Source organism: Phallusia mammillata, chromosome 8, assembly GCF_965637545.1.
Source record: "Phallusia mammillata chromosome 8, kaPhaMamm4.hap1.1, whole genome shotgun sequence".
Classification (NCBI taxonomy): Eukaryota; Metazoa; Chordata; class Ascidiacea; order Phlebobranchia; family Ascidiidae; genus Phallusia; species Phallusia mammillata.
In genome coordinates, this window is record NC_137259.1 from 15,231,548 (window position 1) to 15,254,866 (window position 23,319).

General features: G+C 36.8%; 2 protein-coding genes across 4 annotated transcripts in view; both read left to right on the plus strand.

Annotated features, from left to right (window-relative positions):
- LOC145205018 (titin-like) overlaps positions 1–11,241 on the plus strand; it is a 128,906-nt gene extending 117,665 nt beyond the window's left edge. Inside the window, exons 99-116 of one of the 2 annotated variants that reach the window (XM_080077642.1) lie at positions 238–1,112; positions 1,801–1,844; positions 2,143–2,291; positions 3,135–3,250; positions 3,373–3,475; positions 3,612–3,789; positions 3,859–4,078; positions 4,678–4,928; positions 5,747–5,904; positions 6,218–6,457; positions 6,662–6,823; positions 7,107–7,191; positions 7,521–7,691; positions 8,111–8,276; positions 8,901–9,058; positions 9,483–9,675; positions 10,602–10,715; positions 10,774–11,241. In XM_080077642.1, coding sequence (XP_079933768.1) covers positions 238–1,112; positions 1,801–1,844; positions 2,143–2,291; positions 3,135–3,250; positions 3,373–3,475; positions 3,612–3,789; positions 3,859–4,078; positions 4,678–4,928; positions 5,747–5,904; positions 6,218–6,457; positions 6,662–6,823; positions 7,107–7,191; positions 7,521–7,691; positions 8,111–8,276; positions 8,901–9,058; positions 9,483–9,675; positions 10,602–10,715; positions 10,774–10,958 — 3,568 coding nt within the window. In that variant the 3' untranslated portion in view covers positions 10,959–11,241. The remainder of the gene's footprint in view (positions 1–237; positions 1,113–1,800; positions 1,845–2,142; positions 2,292–3,134; positions 3,251–3,372; positions 3,476–3,611; positions 3,790–3,858; positions 4,079–4,677; positions 4,929–5,746; positions 5,905–6,217; positions 6,458–6,661; positions 6,824–7,106; positions 7,192–7,520; positions 7,692–8,110; positions 8,277–8,900; positions 9,059–9,482; positions 9,676–10,601; positions 10,716–10,773) is intronic. The other variant, XM_080077643.1, reaches the window with a different exon arrangement.
- A 1,038-nt stretch (positions 11,242–12,279) lies between these two features.
- On the plus strand, positions 12,280–22,514 carry LOC145205023 (protein lev-9-like). Of its 2 annotated transcripts, XM_080077658.1 has the most exons (11): positions 12,280–12,656; positions 13,002–13,181; positions 14,433–14,537; positions 14,620–14,808; positions 15,232–15,417; positions 17,151–17,336; positions 17,522–17,634; positions 18,290–18,569; positions 18,903–19,018; positions 19,395–19,509; positions 21,304–22,514. In XM_080077658.1, the coding sequence occupies exons 1-11, from the start codon at positions 12,536–12,538 to the stop codon at positions 21,309–21,311; spliced, it is 1,599 nt and encodes a 532-aa protein (XP_079933784.1). In that variant the 5' UTR covers positions 12,280–12,535; the 3' UTR covers positions 21,312–22,514. The 2 variants fall into 2 exon arrangements, with proteins under 2 accessions (XP_079933784.1, XP_079933783.1); XM_080077657.1 differs by lacking the exon at positions 21,304–22,514 and having other exon boundaries at positions 19,395–20,720.
- The last annotated feature ends 805 nt before the right edge of the window (positions 22,515–23,319 follow it).

Sequence of the window (23,319 nt, forward strand, 5' to 3'; positions counted from 1 at the left end):
TCACAAAACGAACTAATTATTTGCTTCTTTATTTAATTACATCTTTTTTTTATCCTCGATTATGCTCACAATGAGTCGTCTGTCAAGCTGCCTGCTTTATTTAATTTCGGTTTGAAATATGTTCTAGAACATGCGGAATCAGAAATAAATACGGCGATTACATAACATAAAAAATTACATCAAATATATCAAGCCAACCTAATTAGAAACCAAACATTTCATGCTTATTTTTTACAGATCGCATGTTGTGTCTCAAAATGAAGAAACAAATGTTAAAAACATCGAGGTAGAATCTGAAAACCTCACGGAAGCATATGATCCTTCCGAGGACGAGGGCGACTCAGCATGCACTGTGTCAAGCTTTAACAGCGTCGAAATAAAAGCTCTTTCTCCTGTTTTGGAAGTTGAAGAAGACGATTGCAATAATCTTGTCATGGACCTCAGTCAATTGCGGGAAGCTTTTCTCAGTGACGCGTTGCCTACGTCATCGCGTGCAACTGAAGGTGAAAATATAAAATGTTTGACTAGCAGTGGGAGAAAAGAAATCTCGGGAAATTCGTCAATAATGGATTTGGTTTCTTGTGTGGAGACAGAGGACTTTTCACAACAGGAAAAATCTGCCGCTTCAATTGAGCTTGTTTGCTCAGAAAATAAAGAAGCTTTTTCTATTGATGACGATGTTGTGCCTCCTGAGAAGAAGAATTCAAGTAGCGAAAAATATGAGATCTTTTCTGAGAAAGATGTGTCTTTAGCAGATGATGCTACTCCGCCCCAGGGAAGCATTGGAGGATCACAGGGTCTGGTGGATTGCCTCCATCATGCCTACGACACAACTTGCATCATCCAGGACATCAGTCCACCTGTGGAAGAGACGAAGACCACGATAGTCGTTGACGCTAAGACTGGGGAGACAGTCACCATGAGCAGTAAGAAAATGGAAATTATAACAACCTCCTTCAATGCAGAGGAGTCGAGGGACGCTCTGGAGCAGATCAAACTTCCACAGGAAACTACTGATGATAAGCTCGCTCGGATGTTTGGGTCTTTGTCTTCTGTTGAAGAGGGGGAAGAAGCTGTGACAAAAGTCGATGATGGTGAGGAGTTTCAGGAAGGTTTGTTCTTTGTAAAATAAAATTACAAAGCTTTTTAACTTAATATGTGAGTAAATAGGTCGAGAAAGCCTAAAACTAAACCAAGCCTGGATAGAATCACATAAAACGCAACTTTATTTAAAATTTGCTGACAAAGCACCATGTTTTCTAAGAAATTCGTATACCGACTGGATGGAATCTGTTCGTTTATATAGCTCAAATTTAGTCACTTAATGGTTTATTCAGTAGTGATGCACCGAACCTGCCTAAAAATGTTCGGGCGGAAGCCACATTTCGGCCGAAATCAGACCGAACCTAAAATCCCGTTATTATCAATGTTTTTAACTGAACCTTGTGTTGTTGATGCAAGTGAACCCAATTATGACAAACCAAAACCACTTTCACAATGCGGAAGCTTTACTAAACTTGAAATATTTTGCAGACAACGTGGCTCGTATTTTATAGATACAACAAACAGTTAAATTATGATGTTTCGTATTGGCGAAAACAAAAGTTTAGTTATTAATTCCATGCAATCAAAAAGTTTGGTTTCGGCCGAATTTTCATCACAAGTTTATTGTGTATTTCGACTTCTTCACCGAAAAAGGATACGTATAGAATGGCTCCTGTTACTCATTGTTGCTTATTTGAATTTTTAGTTTATTGTTGAAAAATGTTTATGTTACTTTTACATTTTTGTTGTTGGCAGTGTTTGAAACTGAGATAGTTCCAACAGCTGCAACTGAAGAACAGGTATATGTGTATGTCATAAACGTTTCTAATGGTAAAGATTCGATACGTTCATCCGGTTACCGTAAATCTATTTTTATCCAGTATGTAACATTGCAATCATATTCTGGTGTAAAAACAGTTATGTTTACTTGCGAGACAATTATGACGTTACAACAGATTAGTCTAAACATTTTTTATCAGAGAAAATCTAACCATTTTTTGTTCAATTTGTACCTCACAAAAAACGTATGTAATTCAAAGTGAACACACGAATCTACTTAGTTTATTCAAAGATTTCACACTCGATTTCGTGTTGCAGGTTATTGTCTTTGAAACCGTTACCACTGTGACGTCATACGATGACATCATCGAAAGTTGTGTCCAGGCTCTTGAAACAATTCATGAAACAAGTACCGTTGCTCTATGCAGTGATTCGGACGAAGAACATGAAATACATACAAGACAAGGGTGGGTTTTTGTAGGACTATATTCTCTAAGGGGCCGCAAAACACAAACTATGATTTGTTAATGAAATTAAACTAACTTAATTAAATTTAAAAGTCGATGTAAATTTTTTTATTGCTGTCTTTACGTCTTTTTTACAGAGGGTTCTGTTTGTAAACAATTGCCAATTGTCAAGTTGTATGCAATTATCCGGAGCATTGCTATGCTAAAGTTGGCAATTTAGTATGCAATAAAACGATTAGGATGCAAATAAACGATAACGATATGCTAAAGTTATCAATTTGAGGATGCAATGAAACACATTTACCATGATCATTTGTACATGTATCCAAAAGTTGTTATACAAGTTGCGTAACCAAACTAACAAGTCTATGGAGCTCTTCTGGCAAACGTATTTTTATTCCGACGTTTCGACGTCCTATACAGGTCGTCTTCATCAGGGTAAATAACACAGAATGCGACTAGAACAGTGCACGATAAACAAAGGAAAAAAGAATGAAACGCAAGCACGTCACAACGCAACGAAAACACCGCGCGATAACGAATGATTGGGCCTCAATACGTTTGCCAGAAGAGCTCTATAGACTTGATACTATGCCTGGCAGCAACAGCTTATTTATTGTAACCAAACTAAGTTGAACATAAATTTATGACAGGCATCAGTCCTGAAGCGTTCATGTGCACACCAGCGCTCACGGCACACTCCATATTCAAATCATAGTACATCATGATTGGCGATTTACCTACAGTGTTACACAGGCTAGGTGATAAACTCTCCGAAACTTGAATTACAAGCTCCGTTTTACGCCTCGCATTTGTGATTAAAAAATGCCTTTTGCTCAACAGAAACTTTTCAAACCAACCAACAACCAGAGATGGATTAAGCCCAGGTTTCAAGGAAGGTCTGCACAACCAGCAAGTTTATGCGGGAAGCACAGTTTATTTGCAATGTGTTGTAGCAGGTAAGCACAACAAGAGTTCCTAGTGGTAATTAAAGCACAGTATATCTGTGACTTGTAATTAGCTTTCAACAAAACTAAAAAAATGTATTATTAACATCTGCTCTGTTGCGATAAATGCTCAGCTTCACCTGCCCCATGTGTTGTCTGGAGCAAAGAAGGAAATAGTGAAGATGTGATGAGGTTGGATGATTCTATGCCTGGCATCAATATGACCTTTTTGCACATGTAAGTTTTTTTCAAATTATTTCCTTATATATGGCGTTAAAAAATAAAATGGCACGACCTATTTTTATGTGGCAAATGAGTACTGCAACATAATACAAAACATTTGCAATACCAATTTTATTTTTATTTTGGTTAGGTCTGAAAACCTTACTCAGTGTACTCTGGTACTCGATAACGTAACGCTACTCGACTCTGGCCTCTACTCCTGTCAAGCAAGTAACTCGCACGGACAGAGTTCGTGCTCTGCTGTCGTCCAAGTCCACGATGAAAGTGATGACGTAGTTTTTACGTCAGACAACGTCACAAACGATCAGGTTTTTATAACATCGCCAAAAATATTTCGAAAATAACTGCAAATTCATGCAACGAAATATTTTCTTAAGATATCGGATGACGTCATATCAGGTGATGTCACTCCAACCGGTGTACTGGGTGACGTATACACGAGTGATGATGACGTTTCAATTTCAATGCCGCCGCCTAGTGAAAGAAGCTGTTCTTTTCAAGCACATTTTTGCAAACTTGATGAGACGAAAAGCATTTATTCGGAACGTGGTGTGCAGGCCGTTGTGGATAATGCCGACAAAATGAGCATGGCTTCTGGTAGTTTAAGTTTTCCAATTGTAAACTATTTTTCCTTTTTTTCAAATATAACAATAACAAAAAAAGGCAGAAGATTAATAAACATAAAACGTTAAACTTTTGACGTTGAAACACATTTAGAATAAAGACTAAACAAACTGCGACTGTACACCAACTGCAAATTAAAAAGTCATGCAAGTTGCCACATTGACAAACTCAGCCATGTGTGAAACTCATTCACGCACAAATAAAACTATAACAACAGAATTCAGTTGGGGACAAAATTGATGTTGAAACAAATTCTTTAAAAATCCGAAATGAAAAGAAATGATCTACAAATAACGTCCTACCTAACCTCCTCTACATAACTTCTGAAAGAGTCTTTTTGTTTTGCAGTATTGGCATACTGATGGTGATTAAATGCTAGAACCTCAAGCTAAGCTTGTCCACTAAAAGTTTTAGTACTTGTCATGTTTTGTGTTAAGAAATATTGGAAAAAACTGATAAAATTTAACAATGAAAATAACGGCCCAAACAAAAGAAGTCACATGCTTTATTGAATGGATCCGTACATAGTGTTCTCAATGAAAAACGATAATTACTTCATCTATGCTTTCCAGCTTCTACCAAACCACTCAAGATTCATGTCCTTGAAAGTATCGTTGTCCGAGAGACCTTCGAGTCAACTGAGAGCTGCAGTTGCACAGACAGTGAGTCGGATTCCTCGAGCAACTCGCCTGTTCGAAGACGGCAAAAAACATCTGCTCCTCAATACCATGAAGTAGCTGTAAAGCGATTTTCAAGACCAGTTACTTCCTGTTTGTCCGATTCGGAATCGGATGATGAAAGTTACCGTTCGTCGGTAGTTAAAGTAAGACTTTTTCGGCGTTTTTATTTAGGATTTAGTACACAATATTAAAACAGAATTGAACGTTTGACGATTTCGGTAAATTATCGTTTCGTTTCATTGCAAACTGAACATCAATCTTCAGACCAGCAGTGATTTTCAACCGGTTTTCCGTGAAAGATCGTCAGGTGTTCCGCAAGAAATATGTTGGTTTAATTAGTATTCCATAGAAGCAATGGGCATAAATTGCTTTTCTTTTTTGTGAAAATGATTGCCTGCTATCACCAGTTTGAATGTTCCATTTTGATTTGCAACATTTATCGCTGTGTAATAGTAAGACTCATGAAACAATAATAATGTAATTGGGTGGGCCTATTGCTGCTTAAGTACAGTACAATACAGTAGTTGAGTGAGAGCTTGTTTACTTTATAGCATCTTTATATTTCGTTTGGTGCTCCACAAGGTTATTTTAATGCATAAAGGTGTTCCGTGGCCCCCAAACGATAAAAAACACTGCTGTAGTCAACAGTTGGGAATTTATTTTTAGTTTACTGCGAGGTTGATACGTATATGCTATTATCCAGCGCAACACACTATATAACTAAATGTTGTAGAAGAGACTAATTCTGTTTAAGTTGTGGTACTTTGTTATCTGACCAACATCTTACAATGATTTCAAATAAAATCTAATTGGCGTCTAATTTTTTGTTTAACATATCTTGATTCAAAATCGATCTCAAGATATTGTTACAAAAGGTTACGGAGTGTATTCTGTTGACAAAACATTTTGTGAATATGAGATACTATCAAAATAAAAACCCTTTAAATCTTCGTTCCTCTAGACCCCGGAAGTGTATTATGCTGTAAGAGGTTATGGCGCTTCCGGTCGTGACAGCGCCACCTTGCAGCTAACTAGTGGCCAAGCTGTTGAAGTGATGGATGTCAGTTGCAGTAAGGAGTGGTTGGTGAGAACGAAGCCCAACAAGCATAATCCAGTACGGTAAGCTATGTATGTAAAAATTGACAAGTTCCGAGAAACATTGTTGACGCCAGGCAAGGAGCACATGCAATTTATCATTACTATTTTTTTCTGTGTACTATTGAAAGTGAAAAATAACAGGGCATATTATATGTGTATAATACAATGGTAAACACAAAGCTTCCGACAGTTTGTGCTACTGTCAAGGTAATAACCTGCATAGGTGTTTTTCATTTGGAACACATTGGATTTTTCCAGTTTTTCGAAATTTAAGAACAGTACACAGTGCATACTCTTCGTCAAACTTTACATTTTCAAAAAAACATTACTTTAGGATGGGGTTTGTGGACCCCGCATTTCTCGCCCCACATCACTTTACCCCCTCACCAGCCCCACCTCGGGTGCTGGAAGAATCCTTTCCGTCAGCCACTAGGACGACTGAGTTCCTCACGGGGCGCGAAACATCCGGATTGGTCGAGGACAAATTTCAATTCCCCAATTACGTCGACGAGTTTGATCACGTGATCGCTAGTGAAGATGAACTTATGTCGGCTTGTTCAAACCCTAGTAAACGGTAGCTCCCAATGTTTTGCATAACTATAATAATATTGTTGATAATACTGATTTTTGTTTTAGTTAAATTCCATCGCAGAAACAGTCTAATTTCTTCATTTTGAGTAATTAGAAATAACAGTTTGAACAAAGTTATTTAGAACTCAGCAAGAACTTGTCTTTTACTACGCTTGTCCGTTTTATACTTATATATTCAACATTACAGAAACCACGTGGTTAATCTAATTCAAGAGGAAAAGCACTTCATTGTTTGCTTACGTAAAGCTATACACGTGATCAAAACCTGTCCAATCATATCAGCGCCTGTGGAAAGCCACGCCCAGCAGCTTTTCGGAGATCTAGAGGGATTGGAACATTTTCATACAACGTAAATTGTAGTAACTAATACAAGTAAACTGTGTGTGTTATTAGTACACTGGTTTAGAAATGTATAAAACAGTTAAAATAGAAGGGATGTGGGCGTGTGTATGTATGTGTATGTGTTTTCTACTAGCACAAAATGCAATAAATTTTGGATATTCGCACATAATTTGACAATCATTGCGATTAACCGGAATATCTGATGCAATTTACTGAAATCGTGTGAAATTAATTAGACATGTCTCCTATCCTCAAGCAATAAAAAGGCTTTGTTTCTGTATCTTTTTTAGTGAAATCCTTCCCGATTTGGCGTCAATCCAAACTCAACCTCATCTACTTCCTCACGTTTTTTTAAAACACCACGAAACATTTGAGGTAACTATACAACTGGACAACTATACAACTGGACAAAAACTATTTTTTTGTTTTAATATGTTTTCAAGTAGATGTAAGGTAGCTTATCGTAGTTCCCTCCTACAGTTCAGTGTGGAGTTTCCTTGGATTTGAAACATCTGCATTAGAGTGTATTTACCTTCTACTAGCTCTTTGGTATTTTTGCTGTTTTAGTTCATGTTTAATGGTTCGAGGCTTTCTAATTGTCCCCTTGTACTGAAAAAAGTAGCTGTTGATAAAGCATTTCAAAAGCAATACTACGATGTTTATGGTACAACTGCAGCAAAAAGTGAACCTCCGTATTTTCACAGCAACTTCACTTGTCTTACGTCATGAATACAAGTGATGCGTCATCGTTAGTTCAGGATGACGAAACAATAGCTGACGGTTTGTCAGAATTGTCGCTACAGACAGGAGTGTCGATGATGGAAATCCCGCAAACAACTCTGCAACATTTGGTGCTTTACCAGTATTATCTAAAGGTACGGTATCAAAAAAGTAAAATTTTATTGACAAAAACTAAACCATAAAAAAACTAGTATGGGTAAACACAAAGAATATCGGTTGCCACATTTTTCATTCCTTTCGTTTGAAACCGTATCAAATTGACTGTGCAATTGACGTGGTTTTTGTTGCATATTAAATATCTCTAAATTTGCATGCTATTGCCTGGAAGTTTACCGTTGGATTTTGTTTGAGCAAAAAAATGCCTTTACATTTGACACATACAATGCTCTCACCTCCTTTTTAAGGAAATTTTTGTCTCTATACGGTGTCAAAGGTATTCAAAAATATGCTGTTTTCAAAACATTCCAAAACTTACTGTGATTAAGGTATCTGATCATACCAGTGTGTTTTCTCTTTCTAATAGATGTTTTCAAACAACTTGGTTTGCTCTTAGAAATTGTTGCATTATGAAGACACGCCGCAGACCATCGTTCGACCAATCAGGGACGCCGTTCAGCTTTTATCTGATATTCCCAACAAGGCGAGAACAACTAAGTTATGGTCGCAGATGAGGGGAAGACCCAAGCAATCTGACTTGCTAGGAAAGTTGATTAAAGAAGGTAGGCAGAAAAAATTTCATTTGTTAGCTGTGTTTATTGCCAAGGTTGCAACAACCTAAAAATGTACCAAATGTAAAACTAATTATTAGAAGTTACTAAGGACGTTAAGAACCAGTTCAACTACTTGGTGTTGTCAATAACGTTTTATTCTTGGCGTTTTAGTTTTATACCATCTTATACATTTTAACTTAAGCTTAACCGATACTGTTGATCAAATATCTCTCCATATTTTCTGTGAAATTTATACCTCATTTATTTTTTGGGGGATTAATAACTCAAATATATTACTTGTTGCGTACATAAAAAAATAATCAAAATAATAAAATAGGTATATAGACAACAGTAGATTACTATACGAACACAATACAATCTATTGCTAAATGTAAGTGACAAATACTTAAATTTGTCAAATTTATCTCTTAAAATGTTCCTGTACACTGTAAATTACTTACAAAGCTTGCTCACATTTAAACCTGGGTGGCCTTGTGCTACAAAGGTGTCAAAATAATTTTTCCTCCGTATAAACGTTCGTTAATGATAACAGTATGTAGTTAAATCTATTGTTATGTGCCGTAAGTCGGTCCCAAACGCACAATAACCTTTTCACACACCGAAAAACTTCAGGTGTCGTTGGAACGTCCAACCCTGATGACGTCAGAAAAAGTGGGCGCTGGCGATTTCGTCGCGTGCTTTTATTCGAGAATTGCCTGGTAATCGCTAAACTCCACTCCGTCACATCGAGATCGTATTCCGACGGTTCCGATTTCGAGCAGATACTACAGGTAAAGTTGTTTGTTAAATACAAAGGTGCAACACAGCCCCTACGGACCAAAATAATCCCTTATAGACACGCTTTAAATTTAAGAGTTAGCGAAAAAAATGAAATGTTTGCTTTAAACATGACTGCAGCGGGAGCACACTAGCGTAACAGCACCGGTTTAACTGGTTTGCAGTTGTCACTTTGAACCATTATCGTAACATCCTTTTGGTACCTGATCGAAGTAAAGTTTAGGGTACTGTTTGTTGGAAGTTTTTAAGTTACTGAAGGAATGAGATCATTTCTCATTCACAAGATGATCCGTTTACTTGCATGACAATTGTAAATCAAAGATTATCGGAAGATTTTAATCCGATTAATTGCATAAAAACTGAAAAATGGATTTTCGATAAACCGGATTTTTTTCATCTCTAAATACTTTAACGCAGACTGACAGCATGATAATAGAATCGGATGATACCAACTTACAATCTCGAGTTATGATTCTCACATCGACCGAGTCTGGCCTCGGAGTGGCGCTGTGGCGTCTTGCGCTTAAGACAAAAACCGAAGCATCGAAGAAATTATGGATTCGACAACTCCAAAAGGCGATTCACTACACAATAAGACCATCCTTATCAGGTTTGACTGCTTTTTGTATTTTGCAGTTGCCCAATAAACACAGTTTAAATCCCTCCATCCGTTGACCAGAAGCCACTTGGTTAGTCTTTGATAAACCAGGTTTGTCGGTAAACTACGAATAATTTCATGCTAAAGAAAGAATTAGAGAGCATGCGTAGGGGTTTAGGGAACGAAAAAAGCTAAATTTGCGGAAAACATTTCCGCCTAAAAAACGGGTATTCGTTCGACTTCCTTATATCCCCAAAATAACAGGCGAACGTCACCGCATGCTGACGGACTTCGGCGTTAATGTAGATGTTAAACTATTCCAAGACTTCAGTTATTGCGACATCCTAAAGACCAAGAGAGGTGGTCTATTTTCTACCGTGTGCTGGTTGCAACATAGTGTATGTAGGAGAGACGGTTTTGGTCATGTTGCTCAACACGCGACTGAAAGAACATCGACAAGATATAGCGAACGAGGATTCAAAGAAATCGGTCTCGGCTAACCAAGCTACTGTGCAGCACAACATCAATTTTGCTATTGCTGTAGTGATTGCCTGAGAAACTTCTCACAAGAAACGAGGGTTCATGGAAAACTTACTTTCGCGCTAACAAGAAACTAATCTTTGAAGCTGATTAGCTTTTGATCCTTTTTGCACCTATATCTATAGTTCTTATAAAAGTTTATTATTGTGTGTATGTCACCTTTTGTGTGTTATTACCCTGTTTATAAGTGATGAGAACGACTGTTTTCGGTAGTGCTCTATTACCCTAATGTAGACGCTTCGAAAAGACGTGGAAACGTCGGTTAAGTAATTCACAATTGCCGGTTAATCTGGCGAAAATATATGCTTAATGAGCAATTTGCACTTTCAGTGCATTTAATATTCCATCAAAATTTCTACCAGTGCCTCTTTTGTATTTACTTCTTTTTCTTTCTTTAGCGTCGCCGCGTTTTTCTCTTCCCATCAGTGATGTCACAGTCAATGAAGGCGGTGACGTGACGTTATTTTGTTACGTCACAAACAAGCCGGACACTGGAGTTGTTTGGAGCAAAGGTGGAAAAGTAAAAATACGAAAATCCAAGCAACCGATGCAATTACATTTTAATTGCAGGTGACCAAGTTGTCATGGAAACCGATATTTGCGTGAAGTCAGTGGAGCGCGACGACGGGTATTGTGCCCTGTATTTACGTCACGTGACTGTCGATGACGCCGGTGTCTACCGATGTATGACGGCGAGCGGGGGCTTGAGTGAGATTTCTTCCTGTGCCGAAGTTACTGTGACAACGATGGAGTAGTTTTCGACGTTTAAAAAATAAGATACTGCTGCACAAATGGAATGTTAAGAAGATTGGTATCACTTCGAGGACCATGGGTTATATTCTGGTGCCCACCTAAAGTGTATTACGTACTTATTGGACGTGAAAGTTCGTTCCACAAATACGTTTATACTTACGAAACGAACAAAGCGTTGCTATCGTAACCTTATTTTGTTTTTGTTGGGTAATTGCCGCATGTGTTTACGTGTTTAACAACATTGCTTAATGTGTTCAGAAAATATACAGTGCTTGCATTCACCAACACACTACTCCTTGTTAGTGGAAAAGCAATTTAAATTTTAGGCTTGACCATTTTGTGAGAAAAACACATTAAAAACACTTTCACAACACTAAAACTGAGGCAATGCCTGCAACCTTCGGAACAAATTCTTTAAAATTCAGGTAATACCTATGCAACAGTTTTTGTACGATTGTTCACAACAGTGGTTCTAAAAGTGGGATTCAAACGCATAACGAAATACCATGAGTCGGTTGTGATTTACCAAGTAACAAAATTTTCGTCTACGTTTTGTGGTGTGACCAATGATGTACTGTAAACAAACTATGATTTGAATAGCTTTGTCAAATTAAAGTGTCCAGAGTTGCACGGAAATTTTTTTGAACGCACAATTGGTTACGATTGATGATTCTTGAAGAACAAGTATTGTTAACCAGAACCACAACCAGTTGCAAAACTTCCATTCTGCCGAAAAGAAAAACTACAAATAAAAAACTGAACTACAAACCCAACCGCTTTTCAACGCTGCGATGCAACAGGAAACTATTCAGGTTTCGCCTGTGTTGAAATACTTTGTTTAATTGAGTAAATGGAAATTCGATTAAAACTTTTGTGCCTTACAGATTATTTCCTGCTTCATGAGCCCACTTGGCTCAAAAAGTAGTGAATAGGCTGTTTTTGAGCACCAAATTCAATTCAGTCAGGATCTGCTTATAGACGAAGTGGCACCAACTGCGCGATCGTGTCTAGAATGCTGAGTGCATCAATAACTGTTACCTTCAAAGGTTTTGTTTAGAATTCAGCATTTAACTCCTTGAGTCGAGAAAAAATTAGCAAGTGAAATTTTTTGTTTGATGTAACGTCACCATAACCTTTGCTAAAAAATGTGTTAAAACAGTTTGATAGAAAGTTTAGAAATAAGTCATACTTATGAAAATCTTGTTTGTGCTTCTAGCAGGATTTCTCTTGCTTCAATTTGGTAAGTGCTGACACATTTTATCACATGTTTCTATTTTATCTGTAGTCAAACATTTAAACTAAGTCTTTTGAAAGCATTGAACTGCTTGACACTTCTGTTTGACGAATATTTTTGGTTTTGCAATTTTACTGTGTATGTCGTTAGATAGTAGAGTGGTTGCCGCCACCAGTTTGCAGTACGACTGGTGGTTGTCTCGCCACTGATTTATGATTTTTTCCCTCGGCTTCGACCAAATTCAATGGTCAGAACTGAGTCATAGTTTCAAGTACTAAACCAAATACCGGAAATCAATGCTACAAATTTGATTTTGCAGTTGATTCACAAATATGCCCAAGATTTATGGGCCTGGTTGAAAAGGGCAGAAGATGCCGAAAACCTTGTCAAACGGACGCAGATTGTAGGGGCGCTCTAAAAAGATGCCGTTGTGATGACGATTGTGGCATGTCGTGCTTTAATCCAAGTATGTAACGATACTACTTAATTTTGACGCTTTAGATTTGGAAAGTTTGGCTCAATAAGTTTTTGGTTGCCATAACCCTCCTATGTAACAAGACACTCTCACTTTGCTGCAAAATATGTTATTGCTGTCTGCAAGTAAGCTCTAATAAGAAACAACAGTACGTTATTTTATAGTAGGTATCATAATAATTTAATAAATGTTGATCCAAAGTACAGAAAATGCAAAGCAGGACCCTTGAAAAAACCAAACCAACTTTTGTTGTTTGTAGAATTTAGCTTGTTAATTCGGGGAGATTTGTGTGGCAGAAAGGTCCAATTACCTTCTATGCCGCTTTTTCAAACACAGAGGCAGAATGTCCACCTCTGGAAGGGATACCCGATGGAAGAGTTATCTACCGGGGAAGAATAAGAAAATACAAATCTCGAGCTCAATATGTTTGCAACCAGGGCTATATTTTAAGAGGTGAAGCTTTTCGGACATGTCGCAGCGACAAGAAATGGTCGGGCACCGTTCCACAATGCACAAGTAAGTACTCGAAGCCAGCAACATGCATGTTTGTTGTGATATGACCATTATAAGTGTTTCGGTTTAATTAAAACAAGTTGCAAAAATAGTGGTGTTGATTGTGTCTGTCATAATGGTTAAAAACCTAAATCATGTTTGTGAATATTTTTTGAGATAATATTTTTCTGAGTGTCAAAACTATCCCAGTCAGAAATTGAAGACGTAATTTTTACGCCAGTTACGTCAATCCTGTGAAAACCATTAGAACAGTGGTTCTTAACCGGGGTTCGATCGAACCCCAGGGGTTCGACAACTCCGAATCAGGGGTTCGACGAAGGTCTTTTTGAAGTACAATACAAATACTCGTTTTTGTCAAACTTTAGGGTCTATTGTCGCTAAAAACGGCAATTTGTGTTTGCTCAATATCAAAACACTGGAAGGTTAACTTAGGTAGGTGTGTTTTAAACTGCACTAAACAGTATTTGTGGTACTAAAAATAGTATTACCAGCCTAATACCCGTATGTGTCAATCTTTTTGTACGCATATTGTGTGCCAACAATGCGAAAAAATAGGTACCACAAGCACCACAATATAGATTATGACATCATAAACACTTAAGACTGATCTCCTCGTTGTGCAGCTCAATCTGTGCACCGAGCTAAAAATTAAAGTGGGCTTTTGGGCGCTATTAGATGGTAAATACATCATATAAACGATCATATAAAGTATTTTAAAACAATAATAAGCAGGTAAATGGCGGCAGTTGGTGAAATAAGAATCTGCGATGCGGCCGTCCTAGCAAAATGGTCGTGCACCCCTGCACTAAGATTTTGATTTCTTTTATTTACCACCATCCGTTACATTAGCATAGCATCGCATAGTTCAATCAGTCAAACTGTATAACATAACCGTAAAATAACAACATAAAATTCAAATAATAATTGTAAGCTGCTCTGACGATAATTGCACTTTCTATCAAGAAGCGATGAGATTTGAACCTTTGTCGACGAATGCATGTGTGTCTTTATTTTTTATGTTTGCATATAGACGTAGGCCCAATGAACTGTGTAATCGATAAATTTGCCCCTATTACTTAGAAAAGATTGATATGATAAATACTCCCAGGTCAATAAATTATCAATCAGGTAAAATAGGTAGGCCTACATGGTTTATGCGAATTATTTTGTGCTGGTGACCGCTGTTTTGTTTATTATTTAGTCGTTGTCATTGACAAATATACTTACTATTCTTATGCCGTGTTGCTTCAACAGCTTCCAACTTTTGCGACTCCCTTCCGTGTTTAAACGGAGCAACATGCCACGCAGATGGAAGATGTCAATGCAGAGAAGGATTTTATGGCACTCGATGTGAAAATGGTAAAATATTATGCAAAACTGTCATTTGGATTTTACACTTTCCTGGGCAGTAAAGTAGAAAATTTGTCAATTTGATTTTCAGTTTACAGGTGTCCGCCATTATCAGATCTCAATAACGGTAATATTCAATACATTGGGTTGAGGTCCTCGCATCGCGAATATGGATCACGCGTTGCAGTAAATTGCAATGCCGGATTTGAACCAAGCAGGAATGTAGTACTCACTTGTCTTGGTATGGGACAGTGGTCTGGCGAGTTACCAAGTTGCACAGGTAAGTGATTGGTATACATTCAATTTGCCTACTGTGATCATTTATACTACTTTGGGTATTTTTTAAGCACAGCTTTTTACAATTTGTTATGTTTTTGTCAGTTGGCCTGTGTGGCGATGTATTAAAAACGAGGCACTTTTCTTAAAAAAGTAAAATACTTTGTGTACAATAAAAAAAAACATTTGTTTAAAAATTAATTGTTAACCACAAATGCGGTGCATACATGAATGTTCAGCCTGGAAGGAGTTTAACTATTATCAGAGGTTTAAGGCTTAGATATGTTACACAAAGGCCTGGCGACCTGCCAGTCCAGTTTAATAATATCTCTTAGGTTTGTTCTGACTTTTCCACGACCTACAACTTTATAGTTTAGCCAGTGACGTAGTTGTAAAATACCCTTAAAGTGTGTTCAATATGTTGCAGTCCAACGATGCAACGAGCTGAGGAAACTACCCAACGGGCGTATTGACTATCAAGGAACACTTTCAGAAAGACTTAATGTCGGACAACGCGCAAATGTTATCTGCAATCCCGGTTATCAAACAGATACTGAGGAGTTGATTTGTGAATCTGGTGGATGGTCGCCTTCTTCATCACCAACTTGTAACCGTAAGTTAATTCCTCTGTATTGTGTACTTTTTGGTTTATTATCTCAACTATGGTGGTCGTCGCTTGTTATTCTAAAGAGGAAATGTACTTCTTAACTTTTGTATAGTAGTCTTTTGATTTCAAACGGCTATGAACGGTTGCGTAACAATAATTTTATAAAAAACTGTTTAACCTGGTAGTATTGTTTTTATTTGTAACGTGGCAATCTAACTTTAAAACTTTAGTCGAATCGGGATATTTAGTTTAAGAGGGAAATAATTTTGGCCAAAATTGGCACAGTACTGTTTACAAAAAAACTATTTTAAGGGATGCGATTAAAATATTGATAAGGTATATCAATGGGGCGCGACATGTCGCAAAAATTAAACTTCAAAAATATTTGGGTGGCGTCAAAAAAGTTTCAGAACGACTGATCTATAACTTAACTAACTACCCCACTTTTCCCCATACTGGACTTAGTTAAAAATTAACTTAATTAAATAAAAAATGTAGTTTTTGTACAATGTGTCATTGTGTTATTGCGTTTTTTCTTGTATTCTTACTTGTTATCCCACTTGTCCCCAATAAAAGCTAGGTCTTCATACAACGTCCTATTATAGAACGTCCTACTAAAATAGAAAGATTGTAAATACTAAAGTAGACTATTTATCGCCATGTTTGACCTTAGAACACAAAACTTCATGATGGCTATCTCTGAAAATGCATTTTTCGCAACTTTGCATGTGTGGACACCCATGAGTTTCTGTTTGCAGACACAAACAAGGGTATAAAAATACGTTGGCTAAAATAAGACCCAATTAGGGATGGGCCGAGTCGAGCTAGAAGTCCTCGGTACCGAGCATCGCTGCTTTTAATGCTCTGTGTCGGCCGAGCAGTTGCACAAACTGACTCGAGCATAATATTTGCACATTCATGTCCATGTATACGAAACTAGTGTGCGAAAGGGTATCGAAGATCAAAAATCACTGCCGAGCATTAACGAGAGATGCTCGGCGGTCGACCAAACAGCTCGAACATTTGCGGTTTTGACACTTCCCTAGACCCAATATAAAATAACTGTAGCGAATATGTAAACTTTTTATAATATGCCATAGCACAGGCACATAGCCACCTTTATATATTTTAATCCTACCCTTTTTTCAATGCAATATTTCCAACTTTGTAATTATTAGTACTCAAATATATCATTGGATACATTCCAGTGTTGTATTGCAAATCGTGCCCACTGTACACATTTGTGCTAATAACACTATTCCTTTTTTCTGAAGTCTCCCCGTATAAGTCTTCTTGTTCTCCGCAAAAATGCGCACGGGTCGAAATGACACAGACCGACAAATCAGGTCATAGCGGTTACGATTCAATCAGCCTCGCGCATCAAAAATTTCAAAAACGCATCTACATTCCACTGAGAGCCACGCATTCCACACGTAAATGTGTGACATATAGTTTAACGTTCAGATTTAGACTGAAGATTTGTGATATTAGTGCCATTCTCAGGATCATATTCAAGTCCCTAATATTTACTTTGGACGGATCTTGTGTAATGAGTAAAGGAAACACATAATTTTACAAATAAACAACATTTGTAAACAACACGTATTTCAATACTGGCTGCAAATTTTTCAAATTTGGTGGATTATGATGTTGTGGCCTTAGATTCAAATAACTGAAATGTAACTTATTTTGACAATCACTACCTTTTTAATGGGAAAATTGTATTTCATGTTTTGCAGTTTACCGATGCAATAAGCTGAGGAATCCAAGCAATGGGCGTATCGTTTATCAAGGGACACTTTTAGGAAGATTAAATATCGGACAGCGCGCTCATGTCCGCTGCAATCCCGGTTATCAAACAGATACTGAGGTGCTGATTTGCGACCCTAGCGGATGGTCGCCTTCTTCATCACCAACTTGTAACCGTAAGTAACCGTAAAATATTTATTTAAAGACAGGACGTAAAAAAAACTCTCAGCAAGTTAAAAGATAGACATCGACCGTTCACGGGTTTGGTAATCATGCGAAAGAGTAAAAACGAACAAAAACAACTTTTCAAATCATTTTCAGATTCTGTCAGATTTAACTTTAACGTTCAGTTTTTCGCTAGCTCTTCCGTGCTTCTTTCAAGTCTCAAAAATAAAGGAGGGTGTTGCTGTTCGCGGTTACGACAGAAAATCATTACCGGAAACGTTTCCGAGCGGAAGCACTATCACAATGGAGGTAACATGTACTGTTATTACTGTTTTATTCTTTATCTAGCCATTGTTCAGTCTAAAAAACTTGACAACATTTTTGGCTTGCGCTCTATTCTATATTTTCGAGGCATAAATATCGTTAGAAAATGATTCTTGCAAAACGTACTCCCATTTAGTATGTTTCGCTTATTTTGAGAACGATTTGAAACAATTTGACGCACGCAGATCTATAAGAGATTGAGAACAAAGAACAAAATACTTTAATAACAAATGAAACGTCACAGGCATTTTAAAACCAACAATAAAGATCATTTGTTGGTCCACGGTTGTTTATTTTGTGGTACAACAAATAAAATTAGATAGACAGCAAAAAAGACGAGATTTGGAGTCTGTAGCCTGATACGACTATATAAAGAACCGAGATTAAACAAAAATAAAATATCAAAACAAATATTTTGGAAATACCACAAAAGAGAAATGTTAGTTGATATAGCTTTAACTTTGTTTAATGTATCTACATCTCAGTTGGGATGTGTTACCTCTTATGTTCTTAGCTTAATACACGGACTCATTTTAAAATAAATAGTTATTACTGGGATAAGATACTCTCAGGGTGTTAATGCAAACGATGTATTTTATGTTAATATTTTTGTCAATGTTTACTGGCTTTCAATTTGCAGTGCGCCAATTCCACGCATGACTTTTTTGGTGAAAATCAACTAAACTGCGTGAGAGGATTATGGGACCACGACCCTGGAAATTCATCTTGTCACGCCCCCTGCACACCTCTACAAACTCCAGCCAATGGACGCTTCGAATTTCTGGATTACGCAAGTAATAGCATCAATAGATGGAAATGGGGTTCACGAATCAAACTGTTCTGTAATCCCGGCTACAAACCAAGCAATCGAAGCGATATTGTATGTCAGGACGGATGGTCAAGTGAAGCCACTTGTGAAGGTACACTGCATGGTTGTTAGTAATGCAAGAATGATACATTTTGTCATTTATGAAAACTAACCAAGAAGTAAGAAGTGGTGTATATGTTATAATTTTTTTTAAGTGAAGCTGCCTATAGATACGTCCCAATATTCTTATGTTGTTGATTTAGCAATTGAAAGTGAATACCGTAACCTTACAAGCAGTTGATATTTAAAAAAAAACAGTTTTTGATAAAATAACAAACTTTGGACCAATTCTATTTTTTGTGCGTGTATGCGGAAAAGTGAATCAAATTGCATGTTTTCGAACCGCTTTACAGTTTTACATTAGTTTCATTTTAATTGTTTTTAGCAAGACCATGTCTTTTGTACGGAAGTGACCTTCCTGTGGGAATAAATTTTGTTGGATTTGAACTTGAATATTATGATGAAAGAGAATTTGAAGTTGGTGCATCGGTGCAACTTGAGGTATGATCAACACCTTTTTCTGTCAACAATAAATCTGATGATAAAAACCGACTAATTGAGTGTGAAAGAAAAGATTGAAGATGGAGAATTATGCCCCTCAAAGGCATTTAGGCTTTTTGACTTTTAAGCATAGAAAACCTAAATACTGAAATGCGGTTGGATGTTGCATTATTTATAGTCAAACAAGAAGAGTAGAAGAATAAAATACGATTATTAATTCGGTAATATAATCGATTACAATGCAAGCAAATTTTTGCAATAATTAATTAAAATTGCACATAATAATCCTTTTCAAAACTACGTTTTTTTCTATTAGGACTTTAAGCTCAGTAAAATGCAAAAAAAACTCGAAAGCTTTTTTTTCAAATGTTTACAGTGCGACGATCAATCAGAAGAACTTGCAGAGAAGTTTGACAGAACAATCACGTGTTTACCCGGAATGTTTTGGACAGCTGATTTCTCAAATTACTACTGTGTTGCTTCGCAAAATGGTAATCATATCAGCAACATACTTTTAAAAATAATTGGTGGTGCCCTTTCCTGAAAGCGTTGGAGGGGTTGTTAACAGCCGGTGCTAAAAAAAAACGTTGGTGAAATGTTTAAACATTTACCGATTGGGACGAAATTTATTACATTACATTATTGTAAAGCATTGATTGTAACATTGTCAACCTGCACCGTTTACCCCCACTCACCCCTAAATTGTGTAAAATTTGTAAACAATGTTTGATTTGGATGAAGCCGAGACAGTTTCTGAAGACTTCACTACTTAAGGCCCTTGATTGAGTGTTTCACCCACAACCACACCATTTACAGGACCTGCCCTTCACAAACTTTAAACTATGTATTAAATAACATTAAAATAGTTTGTATTTCATATAGCATGAATATTTACGAGCAATATCGATCTCTGTGTTTGACCCTGCAGCACCAAACTTATAGTTACTTCCTTTTCTGAAGGGGACATCAATTGTTTAATCTGTATTTTTATTAGTTAGTAAGTTGATCCTCCTACTGTTTGACTCTGGATTACCGAGATATTTATCCACACGCAACCCAAATGTGATTTTTGTTTGCTTATAATATACTTACTGAACTACATGAACCATGAGTTTCACACCGTACTGTAGATGATGCATTGTAAAAGACTTTAATTGGTGTTTAGGTTTACCTGTCCTTTAGGTCAGAAATACAAGACCCAATGTGCTGAAGTTTTAAACAGGTGTTTGAAGGGTGTTATTTGTTTGTCATTTAAAAGTTTTTCCTGGTCGGCCCAGTGGCTACCTTTACAGCCAATAATATGTGTACACTGGAAAGTCAACACTGCCCTACATCAACTGTGGCGGTTTAATGTATGAGAGGAGCTACTCTGCTTCACGCATGAACAGACGTGTAACTTTGATTTTTTGGTTATTAGAAATCAACTAGTTTTGCACCACAATACCTTTGACTGAACATGTGCATTTTTAGTTTTGGTGGTAAGGGTTTCATATCTTACTAATACCCTATTGTTCTGTTGAGTTGTTGACTCGTTAAGCAATAGCTATAGATTGCGTCTGACAAAACGCTGTTAATAAACATAAAGATCAAGAGATGAACTTAATGTCTCTAAAAACACGTTAAAGTGGTCAATAAACGGTCGTTATCGCACGACGTGGTGTTGCTTTCGATCAACTTACAGGGGTCGCAAAAAAAAAAGGATTTGGAGCATTTTTTTCTTTTGTTACTTAAACTGTATGTTGGAAACCATTCAAATTTACATGCAAAAACAATCATGTTAGTTGGTACAATGGTATATATAGTAAACCGTCAAACAGGATATAGAGTATAAAAATGGAAATATATAGAAAAGCCACCTTTTATAGTTTGCAAATTTGCATAAATTTTGGGCTTCAAAAATAATTTAAAATAAAGGGTATAAAAAGCGTTGTTTGCATGGAGATCAATATAAATTAAATTAGTCTCGCAAACTGCTTCACAAATTAAATGTTGGTTCAATTACTGCATTTGTGCTGCAACGAGACTAATTTTTTAACAGCAAAACTCAGTTCGTTGATTTTAGCGGGCAAATTTGTAAGGTAAAAGTATAATGGTTACAACTCAACTGAGAAAACAATTAATGTTTTCTGATTGACTTCAAAGTCAACTTCAAATATACTCGTAGGCCTGTAAAGCAAAGTAACAAAATATAAAAATAATAACTGTTCGGTGTTATTTAACTGGTCTTCACACACGCAATGTTTTATATTTTTACGATTTGTATGATTTTATTTCTTTGTTTACAGGCAACTGACCCACCTGTAGTTTCGGCAATGACATTGACCAATTCATCGCAGGCTGGCACAACCCCCTAATAGACTGCGTTTTCTTACATTAAGAGATTGCTGACAACATTATCACTGACATCTTTTATCATTTGTGTAAATACAAATATATTTCTACCATGTGCGTAGGGAATATTTTAAATCTATAGGACAAGTTTGGCCCAGAACTGTCATACCAGTAGGCAATAAATAATATTGCAGCACGAAATTGTATGTGGCTTGTGGTTACATGACAATATAAAACTCAGTTCATGTTTTCCTAGTTTGTCACAAAACTTAGTACGAAGGTTCAAAAAAATTTACCTGATGTAGTCAAACAGGGAAATATTTAAAAGGGAAGTGAACTGAAAAAAAGTCAACAATATCAATGATGTCAAGCGATGTGTTTAATTTTTTTGATGATTTGACACAACGCACAAATGTGAAATAAGACAATAATTATGAAAATGTCACTTTCATTGTTGCGTAACAAATGTGATTTTGGCACGAAATTATGTCGTAACAACAACAGTGTTTGTCGTCACAACTTGAATGTTTGCTTTAACGAAGCAGCTGCGATTGATTGGGGAGATTAAAAAGTTTCCACTGACCACTTTGATGAAAAATGTGTACATATGCAACGTTTTAACGTTGTAACAACTAGGTGATGCTGGTCAATAAAAATCATGACCATAAATATGTGGTAATTGTCAATCAAAATCGCATGCAGAAAATTTACTGTTATTGCTTTGTGTAAGTGGCAGCCTAAATTAATACTGATCAGTCGATCGTGTACGATTAGGAAATTTTTCGTCGATTTTAACGACTAACAAGTTGACCACCCCTGCAATAAACAATAACTTGTAACTTATCTCCTATTTAAAGGCACAAAACCTGTTACCCCGTTGGTCCGCTGTTTGATTTTTGTTTGTTTCTTTCTTTAAAGCACGTCAGTTTACATCCAAATAAACCATAACATTAAAATTTGCACACCTTAAAACATGACTCGAACACATTTTGAGTCTAAGTCTATCTGCAGGGGGGATACAATGTTTTCAAAATCAATAATTATCAAATCAACCCCGTACGTGACGCAGTACAAGAACTTACAATTTATAACTACCTTTAAAAATACCATAAAATATAAACTGGGGTTATATATTATAAAGCATTTACCCGAAGCAACTTGTGCAGTCGGTGATCATTTCATGATACTCCTGTCATGGACAATAATACTATTGTACATACATCGTTTAGGAGATTTAAGTCATTGTGGTGCTTTGAACAAATTATGATTCCATGTTCTTCCTGTTTGGTTGACATCAAAATTGTGCCGCACAGCAAGTGCAAATGCATTAGGCGACTGGGACTAGACTATTTTAGCAATTTTTTTGGGTTGATCGAAAAAAGGAAAGGCTGTAGCCTTAGGGTTTTTTAAAAAATCGGATCAAAGTTTTCAAGTTTGAAAACCGGTCAACCGGTTTGGAGGTTCGGTAGGAGGCAGAAACCGGTCAAAACCGGTTTGAAACTGGAATATTCCCGCGAAACCCCACCGAAAACCGTATTTTTCTTCAATTCTTTGACCCCCAAAAATCGAAAAGGCTATAGCAGGGGTGTCCAACCTTTTTGGCCAAAGGGCCACATGCGGTTTACGAATGATTGTACGGGCCACTTAAGTGTTACTGGCTAACTGCTAGTTTGGAATCAGAAATAGCTGTCTTATAATTTCTAATTAAAATCCTCACACCGAAATTTTAATCTTAGAAATGTGTATTATCCTCGTTTACAATTATAAGAACAATAAACACACCATGATTTAGTAAAGTCAACAAAGTTTTTACCACACGTCGACATTTCAATGTGAAGTTTGGCACTGTTTTTCTCTAACAAGTTGGGCAATATTCGGTGAGATGGACGATGGAGCAATGCGAAGCTATTTTTTTCATATGGCTGTCAGAAATTACTGATCTCGCAGGGGATTTAAAGTCACATGTCAAC